Below are 12,881 nucleotides of genomic sequence, written 5' to 3'. Positions count from 1 at the left end.
AAAACATGTTTGGTGACAGATACTCATTGGATTTTCTCCTTTGGTGTTGTAGAGTCATACAACATGGAATTGGGCCCATATTTCGTGTGTGTGTGTAGTGTTCTTGTTTAAAAAAAACACTTGAATCATCTTTAAACTTTCCCACTCTCATCATAAAGCCATGGCCTCTAGTGTTTGACATTTCCACCCTGGTAAAAAGACTAATATAATTTTGTATACCACTCCAGCGAGAACAATCTCATTTTGTCCAGCCTCTCTTTATAACGAATGCTCTCTAATCCAGGCAATGCCCTGGTGAACGTTTTCCGCACCCTCTCCGAATCCTCCATCTCCTTCCTGTAATCCCACGGAAAGAACTGCACGCAAAACTCTAAATACTCCGCCATTCGTTTTGGGGCTGATTCCACACTTTTACCACCCCCCCCCCCACCATCTTCTCCGTGTAGTCCTTAAATTCTCCCTACCGATTACGAATCTAGCAACCTCTGCCTTCCATACACACAATCACTCGGACTCCTCAGCCCTCCGTGGCGGAGAACTCAGTTCCGAAGGGTCCGAGACCGTGCCCTGGGACCCCAGACTCTCCTCGTCCTCTCTATCCTCGCCTTTCAGCATCCATCCAGCCACCAAATTTAAGAGCTGGGAGGAACGTTGGTCAGTTCTTCCGTCGTGTCCTCTAGCTAAACACTGCAAATTATATATAAAAAAAATTGGTAAAACACGAAAAACTGAGAATTACTTTCAGGAAACATCCAGCAACACGGAATTTTTGTTTTCACTCTTTCAAAGAACCCATTCAAAATCCAGCTGGGAGAATACTGGGCAGAAATCTCTGTACTAAACGCAGAGATCCCTAAACCCATTTGGGACGTTGAAGAGCCGCTTTCTCATCTCTTCCCCTCTCGCCTAAATCCTCCCTTGATCTCCAACCCACCCGTCCCATTTCTCCGTCTCCTCGCACCACCTCTCCTGTCACTCCAGCCTGGAGGCGGAACCGGTGTTTCCATGGAGCCGGCTGTACACGGCCTCGACACACGGCACAACTGAGCGGCAGAGACGAGCCCCGGTCTGCGGGACGGCAGAGCGCTGGGTGAGTCCCGGCACGAAGCTCGGCCACTCTTCGAGAGCGTCAGGAATCGGCTCCGGGACGCTTTCATTCCTCTCGGTGAAAGTGTCCGCAGTTACCTGTAAAGTATGCTCAGCTGGGTTGGGGCCGTCACTGGGGAGATAGGAGCGGGGTTAGGTTAGGGGATGGCTGAGTTGTCGGTGGGCTTGGGGTCGTCAGAAGGGAACGGGATGTGGCATTTTTGGAGAACGATTATGTAGATAGAGGGTGAGTTTTGATCAGGTCGAGGGAGTGGCGTTGGCGTTGGGACAGTTTGAAGGTTTGGAAGTGCTGGTGGGGAAGGTAGTGCAGATGGATGGGGTGGTTGGGTTAAGATGCTCGTGAGTGACGGGGTGTGGGTGGGTTGGGAAGATGGTGGGGGGAATTGAGATGTGGTTGGGTATGGGCATCAGTTGAAAGGGAGGGGTGCAGTTGGGTTGGGGCAGTGGTATTGGGATGGTTGAGTTGGAGTGCTCAGGAAGGGGACGTGATTGAGTTGGGAAGATAGTGGGGGAGGGATGAATTGAGATGTGGCTGGGGAGGGGCATCAGTGGGAGACAGGTGAACCAGTGAGATGAGGAGCAATCTGCTCCCACCCTGCAATCCCACACAGCAGCAGTTTCCGAGGACATTGGGCTACCTGATCTTCACCAATGGAACAGCAGGGATCCCCTGCTTGGCCTTGGTTCCTCTGGGCTGACAAAGAGGGCTGAGAGCTGATGTACCATAACTCACCCAACTGTACCAGCCCAACCACCCATCCGATTCTCTTGTGACCACAGTGAGGACAAGTTTGGCCTCAACTGTGACACCTTCCATTGTTGGGCTTCCCACTCAGACTGGAATAAAGAATGAAATGCCAGTGAGTGACATTGCTTTGGGGAGGGAGAAATGTGCTTTGAAAATAAGTGTTGTTATTACTTTAATTGCTTTACAAAATCAGCTACTATAAACTGTGTGGACTATTTTATCTGCAGCCCTTTTGGTCTTCTGAGGGCACGTCTATTCCTTTATCTGAAGGTTCCAAGGGATCTCCTAATTAGCCCACAGTTCACTTGGAACCATCTAGGGGTACAAATGGACTGTGTCACTCCTGCATCTACCACAAAACCGTATCCAGCTGCCAGCTTTGCTCAAGCTAGTCTCACTATTGTCAGATTTTTATACGATTTGTTCACAGATGTCAGGAAACGACATGAAAAGTTTTCTAAAAGGGTCCAGTGGGATCCATCCACTGAAAGCTAAGACAACGTACATCGGTCGACTCGAGGATTCTGACGTGTGCTTGAAGGTGAGGGCTCTTTGACGTTAATAAGCTGTGCAGTTCAGTGGGCTGACCCACCAGGCTGAAGTGACCTTCAGTATTTGCCTCCACTTTCAAAGTCCAGACAATACAGAGCTTCCTTGATTAAACTGACCACATATGCTCATCTGGTACTCCAGTAGTGTGCCATTGTAGAACAAACACAAATTCATAATGGCATGTGAAAGAGATGAGACTTTTACAGAGTTGGTTGGAATTCCTTCCTCAACCTATATATTGAGTGCAGTTCTATTGCCCAGTATAGGAAGGATGAGGAGACTTTGGAAAAAGGACAGAGGAGGTTTACTGCCTGGATTAGAGGATATTAGATTAGATTATGAGGACATGCAGTCCTCTTTTATTGTCTTTTAATAATGCATGCATTAAGAAATGATACAATGTTTCTCCAGAATGATATCACAGAAACACATGACAACCTGACTGAAAAATTGACAAAAACCACATAATTATAACATATAGTTACAACAGTGCAAAGCAATACCATAATTTGATAGCGAACAGACCATGGGCATGGTAAAAAATCTCAAAGTCTCTTGAAAGTCCCATCATCTCACGCAGACGGTGAACCTCCAGTGCCGCAAACTTACCGATGCAGCATCCTGGAAGCATCTGACCACAGTCCGACTCCGAGTCCGTCCGAAAACTCCGAGCCTCCGACCAGCTCTCCGACACTGAGCACCGAGCACCATCTCTGCCGGGCGCTTTGACCCCGGCCCCGGCAGTAGGCAAAGCTGAGGATTTGGGGCCTTCCCCTCCGGAGATTCTCGATCCCACAGTAGCAGCAGCAGCGAGGCGGGCATTTCAGAAGTTTCTCCAGGTGTTCCTCCGTGCTTCTCACGGCTGTCTCCATCAAATCAGGATTGTGCACGGCCCCTAGTCACACATACGATATCATTCAGAACGGCAGTGCGCGCTGCGTCGCGTTTCCATCTTCTCCTCCCTCCTCAATGTATAAGCTAAAGGAGAAATTGGACAATCTTGGGTTGTCTTCTGTAGAGTGTCAGAGGCTGAGGGGAGACATGATAAAAGTTTATAAAATTAAGACAGGCATAGCTAGGGTAGACAACACACACAAAATGTTGGAGGAACTCAGAAAGCCAGGCAACATCTATAGAAATGAATATATAGTTAATGCTTCGGTCCGAGGCTCTTCTACAGGTCTTGGCCCGAAATGTCAACTGTTTACACTTTCTGTAAGTGCTGAGTTCCTCCACCATTTTGTGTGTGTTGCTTTGGATTTCTAGCATCTGCAGACCTTCTCATGTTTATGATAGGGTAGTCGGTCAGAATATTTTTTTTCCCCTGGGTACAAATGTCAAACACCAGAGGGTATCCAGTTAAAGTGAGAGGGGCAAGTCTTCTGCACAGAGTGGTATGTGGCTGGTGTGGGCTTCCAGGGGTAGTGGTGGAAGCAAATATGATTGTGGGACTTAAGCTTTTAGATAGACATACAAGAATGCAGGGAGTGACGGATATGGATCACTTGCAGGTAGGAGAGAATTAGTTTAATTTGGCATCATGTTCAGTACTGACATTGTGGGCTGAAGGGCCTTTTCTTGTGCTCTATGTCCTGCGTTCACCCCACCAAAAGCAAATTAACTGACCCTTTTCCTCGTTAGTTTTAATGGGTGTTGTTATATACAGAGTGAGTTCCTATTTTCCAAGAAAACATCATGTAGACAATAGCTTATCAGAAGTTAATTAGTACCATATACCAACAATGTTGTGCCTTCCTGTCTGCATGACTAAGCAGCGGTTAATTGCATGTGAACCATTTTTCAATATTTTGACAAGAGAGACACTATGCAAATGTTCTTAAATGTTACCACTAATTTTTTTTCCAGAACGGAGGAATCGAAGATCGCCACGCTCTGATTGAGCTAAGCGATACCGAGAACTGCTTTGTCCTTCAGGACCTGAACTCCGTAAATGGGACTTTTGTTAATGACTGTTGTATCCAGAATGCAGCGGTTCGGTTGGCACCAGGGGATGTGCTGCGCTTTGGGATTGGTGGGGACACTTACGAGATGGTGGTGGAGACTGTACCTTCGGTGAGTGAAATGCCCAGCGTGTGTCCGTGAAGTGGCAGCGTAAGCATTCTCTCGGTGAGAAGGGATAATGTAATTATCGCGAGGTAATGTTGCGGCTATATAGGACCCTGGTCAGACCCCACTTGGAGTACTGTGCTCAGTTCTGGTCACCTCACTACAGGAAGGATGTGGAAACCATAGAAAGGGTGCAGAGGAGATTTACAAGGATGTTGCCTGGCTTGGGGAGCATGCCTTATGAAAATAGGTTGAGTGAACTCGGCCTTTTCTCCTTGGAGCGACGGGGGATGAGAGGTGACCTGATAGAGGTGTATAAGATGATGAGAGGCATTGATCGTGTTGATAGTCAGAGGCTTTTTCCCAGGGCTGAAATGGCTAACGCAAGAGGGCACAGTTTTAAGGTGCTTGGAAGTAGGTACAGGGGAGATATTAGGAGTAAGTTTTTACGCAGAGAATGGTGAGTGCGCGGAATGGGCTGCTGGTGACGGTGGTAGAGGCAGATACAGTAGGGTCTTTTAAGAGATTCCTGGATAGGTACATGGAGCTTAGAAAAATAGAGGGCTATGGGTAACCCTAGGTAATTTCTAAGGTAAGGACATGTTCAGCACAGCTTTGTGGGCCGAACGGCCTGTATTGTACTGTAGGTTTTCTATGTTTCTATGTTTGTATGTAATGCCAGTCATGGCTCAGCAAACAGCATTTTCACCTCCTGGGCTGAAGGTTGAGAGTACAAACACTTCAGTAATCCTGCAAACAACAGGTCGGTCACCCTGACATGGGAAAGATGTTCTTAAACTAGAAACAGTACAGAAAAGATTTACAGGTTTTTGCCTGGATTTAGGGTCCTGAGTTATGAGGTGAGATTGCATAGACTAGAAATTTATTCTCTGGAATGTAGGAGATTGACGGGTGACTTCACAGAGTTATATAATATTACGAGAGTTATAGACAGAGGGAAAGTGCATAGTGATCTTCCCAGGAAGGAGGTACTAAAAACAAAATGGCAATTGGTTTAAAATTAGAGGTGGAGACTTAAAGGATATGAGGGGAAGCCTCTTTATACAAAGAGAATTTAGAATGAGCTGCCAGAAATAGTGGTTGAGGCAGGCAAACTGACAAGGTTTAAAAGCCCTCTGGATAAGTACATGGCTGGAAGAGGTCTCAGGGCTATGGACCAAATGCAGGCAAGATGGAACTTGCTTGCAGGACAACACTGTCAGTATTGTCCCAATTTCTTGATTCTGCAACACTAAAGGGGAAAATCCAGGGGTTAATGCGTAGCCTTTATCAAACTGTTTCTATTTTGAAAATGGATCAGTAATTCTCCCAGACAGTTGTGGAGTCTGGTTCATTAGGAGTTACTTAAGGTAGATGTAGATAATTCAGGGCTACAAGGAACTGGAAGAAAAGAGGAGCTGAGTCCTGGGACAGATTGTCCGTGACCATGTTGCATGGCAAGGTAGACTTTCAGGACCAGGTGGTCCACTCATGCTCCTTCCCTTTGACAGTCAGGTAAGAGACCATATGGTCATTGCTCCCACTGACCGGGGTGAGATAGACTTGTGGAATTGATCATTGAAGGCTGTCCATTCATGCAGCCAGTGGGCCTACGATGCGATAACAGATGAAGCTTCTTCTTTGGTCCAACTTAGCTTATCATGGAACCAGAAAGGTTACAGCCATGCAAACCACTGTGCCAATGGAGACTATTTATTCAATTAAATCTGATTACACTGTCCTGACACTCCCATTTGGAACGTAGAACTTTATAGCACAGGAACATAGGCCTTTCGGCCCACAATTTTGTGCCGAACCACCTAAAAAGTAAATTTTAAAAAACCCAAAAACTAATCCCTCCTACCTACTCAATGTCCATATCCCTCCATCTTCCTCATTTTCATGTGTCTATTTAAGTGGCTGTTAAAGACCTCTAATGTATTTGCCTCTACCACCACACCAGGCATTCCGGGCATCCATCACTCTCTGAGTAAAAAACTTACCCCTCACATCCCCTTTGAGCCTATCCCCTCTCGCCTTCAATGCATGCCCTCTGGTGTTAGACATTTCTACCCTGGGAAGAAAGGTGCTCCTTGTCTATCTCTGCCTCTCATAATCTTATAAACCTCTGTCTGATCTCCGCCTGAGCCTCTGCGGCTCCAGGGAAAACAGTCTAAGTTTGTCCAGCCTCTCTCTCATGATAGCACCTGCATTCTAAACCGGGCAGCATCCTGGTGAACCTCTCCTGCACCCTCTCCAAAGCCTCAACATCCTTCCTAGAGTGGGGCGACCAGAATTGTATGCAATTCTCCAGATGTGGCCTTGCCAGAGTTCTATAAAGTTGCAACATAACCTCTTGCCTTTGAATTCATTGCCTTGACTTATACAAGCAAGCATTCCATAGCCTTCTTAACCACCCTATTGACCTGTGTCTGACCACTTTCAAGGAGCTATGAACTTGGATCCCAAGATCTCTCTGCTTGGCAACATTGTTAAGGATCTTGCCCTGAATAGTCTCCTTGCATTTATCCTACCAAGGTGCAATACCTCACATTTATCTGGGTTGAACTCCATCTGCCATTTTTCTGCCCATATCTGCTCCGCTTGACTCTACCTTCCTTTTATTTGCTGCTGAGTTTAGGCCTCTGACACCAACACTTACTGCACTGAAAAAGACTGGCCTTATCTAAAGCTGCTCCTTTCTATCCCCCTCCCTCACCCTCTCTCCCCCCTCTCTCCCCCTCTCTTCCCCCCTTCCCCCCTTCATCCCCCCTCTTCCCCCCTCTTCCCACCTCTCTCTCCCCTCTCTCTCCCCCCTCTCCCCTCCCCCTCTCCCCTCTTCCCTCTTCCCCCCTCTCTTCCCCCTCTCCTCCCCTCTCTCTCTCCCCCTCTCTTCCCCCCTCTCCTCCCCTCTCTCTCTCCCCCTCTCTCCCCCTCTCTCCCCCTCTCTCCCCCTCTCTCTTCCTCTCTCCCCACCTCTCTCCCACTCCCCCTCTCTCCCTCTCCCTCCCAACCTTCAGTAGGGCTCTGACACCGTCACTTACTGCCCCTGATCCTTTTCTTTCTGTAGAAGAATAACTTTTGTTTCAGACTACTCCATCCTCTGCACAAAGCAATTCCTTCCAATCTTTGTCCTCCCTCTCTTAGTTACGATATTAATTGCCCCTTATCCTCATCCATAGCCAGAGAAAAGTCTTTCTTTATTCATATTCTCTTATCTATTAGCAATTATACAAAAGATTACTTACATCGTCTGTCAGTCACCATTATGCAGAGATAGTCCCAGTATATCGTTTCTCTTCTTAACTGTGATTTCCTGTCCCTATCTTTGTGCTGTAACTGTGGCCAAAGTGTACAGCATTATTATTGCTTTTCCCTGATACTCAATGAGCCAAATTGACAATTTCAAAATTCCATTGGCTTTTTAAACAACCTGATCCTGCCTTTTCAGGGACTTATGATTGAACCTGAAAGTCTTTGTTCCCCCTATTCTTCAATAATCCTGTAACATCTTCTCTGAGACTCCCGAAATTTAGTCAGCTCCTGTACAAGGGTCAGAGAACCATGATTACCTTCTGCCCTGCCTTCGGTATATCACTATGTTTTGTGTAATAGTGTAATAACACATTGCAGGCAGGGCAGAAGATAATGGCTTAATTTGTTCTCCAGCTATGTCCCAACAAGGGCACCGTTATCAGAATCGAGTTTACTACCGCTGACGTATGTTGTGAAATTTGTTTTCTGGCTGTGACGTGGAGGCAGATTTGAAGGTCCACTGAGTGAAACAGAAGAAGCAGATTGCGAATGGGCACATTAACTATTTATTTTGTAAGTGAACAGTGAAACACTAAACCGGGCCTCTAGCTGAAGAAGTGCTCATCTAAACTCCACAAAACTATAATACTGAACATTCAGTCACCCTTTAATTTATTAAATCTCCCCAAGTTATAAAACTGAAGGACTATGCATGCTGCAGTCGAGTACTAGGTAAGCAAACGTAGGGGTGGTTGTCAATATGCTCTTCCCCAGTGATCCTTCAGTGTTGGTCGCAACTTCAGCCTGAAACAGACCCTGGAGGCAGTGGAAAGAGACCAAATCTCTCCTGCACCCCCAAGGCGCCCCTGGAAGCGTTGCCGTGGCGTGCAAGACAACCAATGGGAGGAGCTGCATCCTTTGAACAGGCCAATCAATGACCGACACGGCGAAAGCGGCTTTCAACCGGCTACTAAGCCAACCGCCCACGTGACAGTGGCCCAGTACAGTGCAAGACATACAAAATTACCTCACGTTACAATAAGAAATAAAAATTACCATCTTACATCCTACTCTTTTGCTTTCAGTGCTCAGTATTTGAAAATATTGTGAATTACTGTTTGATGTTGCTTGGATGTGTTGAGGCAAGGCAGGAAAACAAACTGATAAAGGTGCCGGTGTTCCATGTTGATCTGACCAAATGTTTACAATTCCAGTCGTTTTGCTTCCATTTCTCCCCTCAGGTGCTGTGTCCGCCTGTGAGTCAACGTTCAGCATGGCCTGGTCACCTCCAGCTCATCGAGGATGCCAGGTCTTACTCTACCCCTGCTGCCACTTCCCAGCTCCCAACGCTCTCCACCCTGAGTTCCGCAAGTGCCCCTGGTGGGTTGGTCCAAGGAGGGAGTTCAGCTGTTCCCCGCCCGCCCCTGAGAAAGTGGGCGGCGAGTGCGGGCACCAGGCGGGTGGCTACCACCTACTGCACTGACAGCAGCGGCAACCCCCCTGCCGTCACGCGAGGTACTGCTAATGGAAAACGGACGTGCGGGCTCGTGCAATCACATCGTGTCGACAGCCCTCAGCTCGGGGCTCGGTGCTGGTCGCACTTTTCAAACGAGCTAGGTCATGGGCTACAACTAGTCCCGAGGGCTCGGGGGAGAGCAGGTGTTACACTTGCCGCAGGGTGAGCCTTGCAGGGACAGAGTTTGGCCGTGGTAACACCTCATCTCTGGTCTGTTCCAGAAATATTACTGTAATCGCTCAAATTATCGAAAAGGGCTGTCAAGCTTCTGTTGAGATGAGGATTGTGCAAATGGTCCATCTGCTCACATAATCAGCACAAACTGAGCATTCATGGGATGATACCAAAAATTGTCCAGATTTGCAAACTTTTTTTCAAGCAGTTATAAGGGGGTTTTCATGATTTAGGCCATTTCTCCATGAGGTGGATTCTACAGGATCTCTTCCTCAGTTTGTAGTGGAAGTGCTTTCAGCTGACAGGGACATCAGCTGTGGTTCCAGTCAAGATGGTGCCGAGTTCTGATGTCCACCAAAGACAATTGCACAGACAGCTCTTTTTTTAGGTTTATAGTTATGGTTTTTGGAGGCAGCACGGGGGGAGGGTGCGGGTTAGGGGACAGGTATGGGTTTAGGGACAGAGATGAGAGGAGATAGAGGTAAAGGGCAGTAAATGAAGGGCTAGGTGCACCACACATCTCTCTCTGAATACTTCAATGTTCATGTGATAAATAAATGTTTGTCTCCGTCAGCTAATTGCGAGCAGAAATAAAACAGATGTAAAAATAGCCCCGTAGTTGAGCAGGAGGGGCTCTGTCCACAAAAACACAGTCCTCTGTCCTTCAAGCAGCCACTGTACCCCACCACAGTTGGTTCGGTCACCCACTCACTTCACATTTGTGGATTCTCTCTGTGGCGGAACAACGGTTGGATTTGTCTTTACTGTAACGCTGTGCTTCGTTAAAAGAAATAGGCAGAACAACTTAAGAGGATTCATAAAAATCATTTAAAAAGTATTATTAATTGTAAATACAGTGCCTATAAAAAGTATTCCCCCCCCCCCTCCCGGGAGCTTTCATGTTTTATTGTTTTACAACATTGAATCACAATAGATTTAGTTTGGCTTTTTTTTGACACTGATCAACAGAAAAGGACCTTTTCATGTCAAAGTGAAAACAGATCTCTACAAAGTGATCGAAATTAATTACAAATATAAAACACAAAATAATTGACTGCGTTTAGTATTTTCACCTCCCCCCTTTAATTTGACACACAAAATCATCACTGGTGCTGCCAATTGGTTTTGGAAGTCACATAATTGGTTAAATTGAGATCTGTTTTTGGAGACCTGTGTGCAGCCAAGGTGCTTCAGTTAATTGTAGTAAAAATACACCTGTATCTAGAAGGTTCAACTGCTAGTGAGTTAGTATCCCGGCAAAAACGACACCATGAAGACAAAAGAACACTCCAAGCAGCTCCGCGAAAAGGTTATTAAAAAGCACCATTTGGGAGATGGATACAAGAAAATTTCCAAGTCACTGAGTATCCCTTGGAATACAGTTAAGTCAATCATCAAGAAATGTAAAGAATATGGCACAACTGTAAATCTGCCTAGAGCAGGCCGCCCTCAAATCTGAGTGACTGTGCAAGAAGGGGACTAGTGAGGGAGGCCGCCAAGAGACTTACGACAACTCTGGAGGAGCTACAAGCTTCAGTGACTGACATGGGAGAGACAGTGCATACAACAACTGTTCCCCGGGTGCTTCACCAGTCACAGTTTTATGGGAGAGTGGCAAAGAGAGAGCCATTGTTGAAAAAAAAACTCAAATGAAATCTTGACTAGAGTTTGCCAGAAGAGTCCAGATCTCAATCCAGTTGAGAATTTGTGGCTAGACTTAAGGGCTGGTCACTCATGATCCCCATGCAAACTGATAGAGCTTGAGCAGTTTTGAAAAGAAGAATGGGGAAAAATTGCAGTGTCCCGATGAGGAAAGCTGATAGCGACGTAACCACACAGACTCAAGGTTGTAATTGCTGCCAAAGGTGCATCTACTAAATACTGACTTGAAGGGGCGAATAATTATGCAAACAATTATTTTGTGTTTTATATTTGTAATTAATTGAGATCACTTTGTGGAGATCAGTTTTCACTTTGTTCATTTTCTGTTTATCGGTGTCAAAAAAGCCAAATTAAATCCACTGTGATTCAATGTTATACAGCAATAAAACATGAAGACTTCCAAGGGGGGTGAGTTAAATACTTTTTATAGGCACTGTATATAAGAATTTTTCAGCTTATCTCTCAGATTTATTGATATTAGATCAAAAATGGGCTGCAGGGCCTGTTTCTATGCTGTACTTTTCTTTGACTCAATAACTACACAACCATGGTGATTGTTGTTCAGTATTACCCAAGACTTCACATATATTTAGGTACAACACTATGAACATAGTCACAGCATTTCGTATAGTAGCATTTCCCTATTTATCTACAAGCTTTAATGAAGTGAATGAAAGCGTCTTCACTAATATTGATTGAGGGAGGAGCAGTTTAAGATGGACCCCATTCTTTAGGACTCAGAAGCTCAGGGCTGTAATGTGACATCCCATCCTCTGAGTGGCAGCATTGAGCATTCCCTTAGGGTTGTACCAGTGTGGTTATAGGTTGTATGTGATGGACTGAGGGCTTGAATCATTGAATCACAGATATATGATAACTGTATTGCATTGTCCTCATTGAATGGAATTGTTCATGTCTCTTTCTCTCTACCTTTCTTGAACACTGTCAGTTATACTCTGCTGCACCTGGACCCCTCCCTCCTCTCCTTCCTCTCCTTCTACAATTGATGCCCATTTGTCAAGCACTTTGCTCCTCCGATTGAAAGCTTTTCCCTTCCAACTGGCAACTTTCATAAATCTTTTCCAAACCTTCCGATGTGACCCGGAGCTCAGTCTTTGCTGCAGTCTTTCCATTCTCCCTTTTCTCAAGCTCAGCACCGTGCCTGTCCTTTTCTGACGTCCCATGAGGTGTTGTGGAAGTTATTTGTGCAAGTCTTGTAAATGGTGTTGACAATGATGCTTTCGCCCCCTTTCTTCCAGGGGCCTGGACTAACACTCCAGGTCGGTCTGTGGAGAACAGGCCTCCTATCTCTACCTTTCAGAGCCTGGAACTTCTCCTACACGAGAAGGTGAGATTTGTCTACCTTTCCTATAGGATTAACTCTGCGCCTCCTCCCAAGATGTAGCCTGATCTGCTGAGTACTACCAGCACTTTTGATGTCAGGCACAGGACAAATCGAGGCAGCAGGGTCCAGGCCTCAGAGTGTATTGAAGTGACTGAACCCGAAGTCTGGATGATGATTTAGTTGGCAGGCCAGATTGAAAAGGTCAGGGTGTTAGGGCCTGAGTCGAGGGATGGGCCGGTTCAGCTCTCTACTCTGTGACGTATACTCAGCTCGTTGCTGAACTATGGGTCTCAGATTCCCTTCAGTTCAGAAGCTATTTGCTTGTGGTTATTGTTTGCATGGTTAGTTTGTTTTACCCTTCTTTCTGCAAATTGTGTGCTTGACGGTTTTTTTTATGGCTTCTTTCGGGTTTCTTTGTTTCGGGGCTGCCTATTCAGAGACGAATCTCAAGGTTA

At 46.1% G+C, this 12,881-nt stretch overlaps 1 protein-coding gene across 2 annotated transcripts in view; it reads left to right on the top strand.

Moving 5' to 3' along the window:
• Positions 1-993: 993 nt before the first annotated feature.
• Positions 994-12,881, top strand: part of LOC134337808 (forkhead-associated domain-containing protein 1-like) — a 144,691-nt gene continuing 132,803 nt past the window's right edge. For both annotated transcript variants that reach the window (XM_063033061.1, XM_063033062.1), the window contains exons 1-5: positions 994-1,090; positions 2,286-2,396; positions 4,274-4,480; positions 8,971-9,244; positions 12,341-12,429. In XM_063033061.1, coding sequence (XP_062889131.1) covers positions 2,286-2,396; positions 4,274-4,480; positions 8,971-9,244; positions 12,341-12,429 — 681 coding nt within the window. In that variant the 5' untranslated portion in view covers positions 994-1,090. The remainder of the gene's footprint in view (positions 1,091-2,285; positions 2,397-4,273; positions 4,481-8,970; positions 9,245-12,340; positions 12,430-12,881) is intronic.

This window comes from Mobula hypostoma, chromosome 25 (assembly GCF_963921235.1).
Source record: "Mobula hypostoma chromosome 25, sMobHyp1.1, whole genome shotgun sequence".
Taxonomy (NCBI): domain Eukaryota; kingdom Metazoa; phylum Chordata; class Chondrichthyes; order Myliobatiformes; family Myliobatidae; genus Mobula; species Mobula hypostoma.
This window is presented reverse-complemented; position numbering and strand designations above follow the sequence as displayed.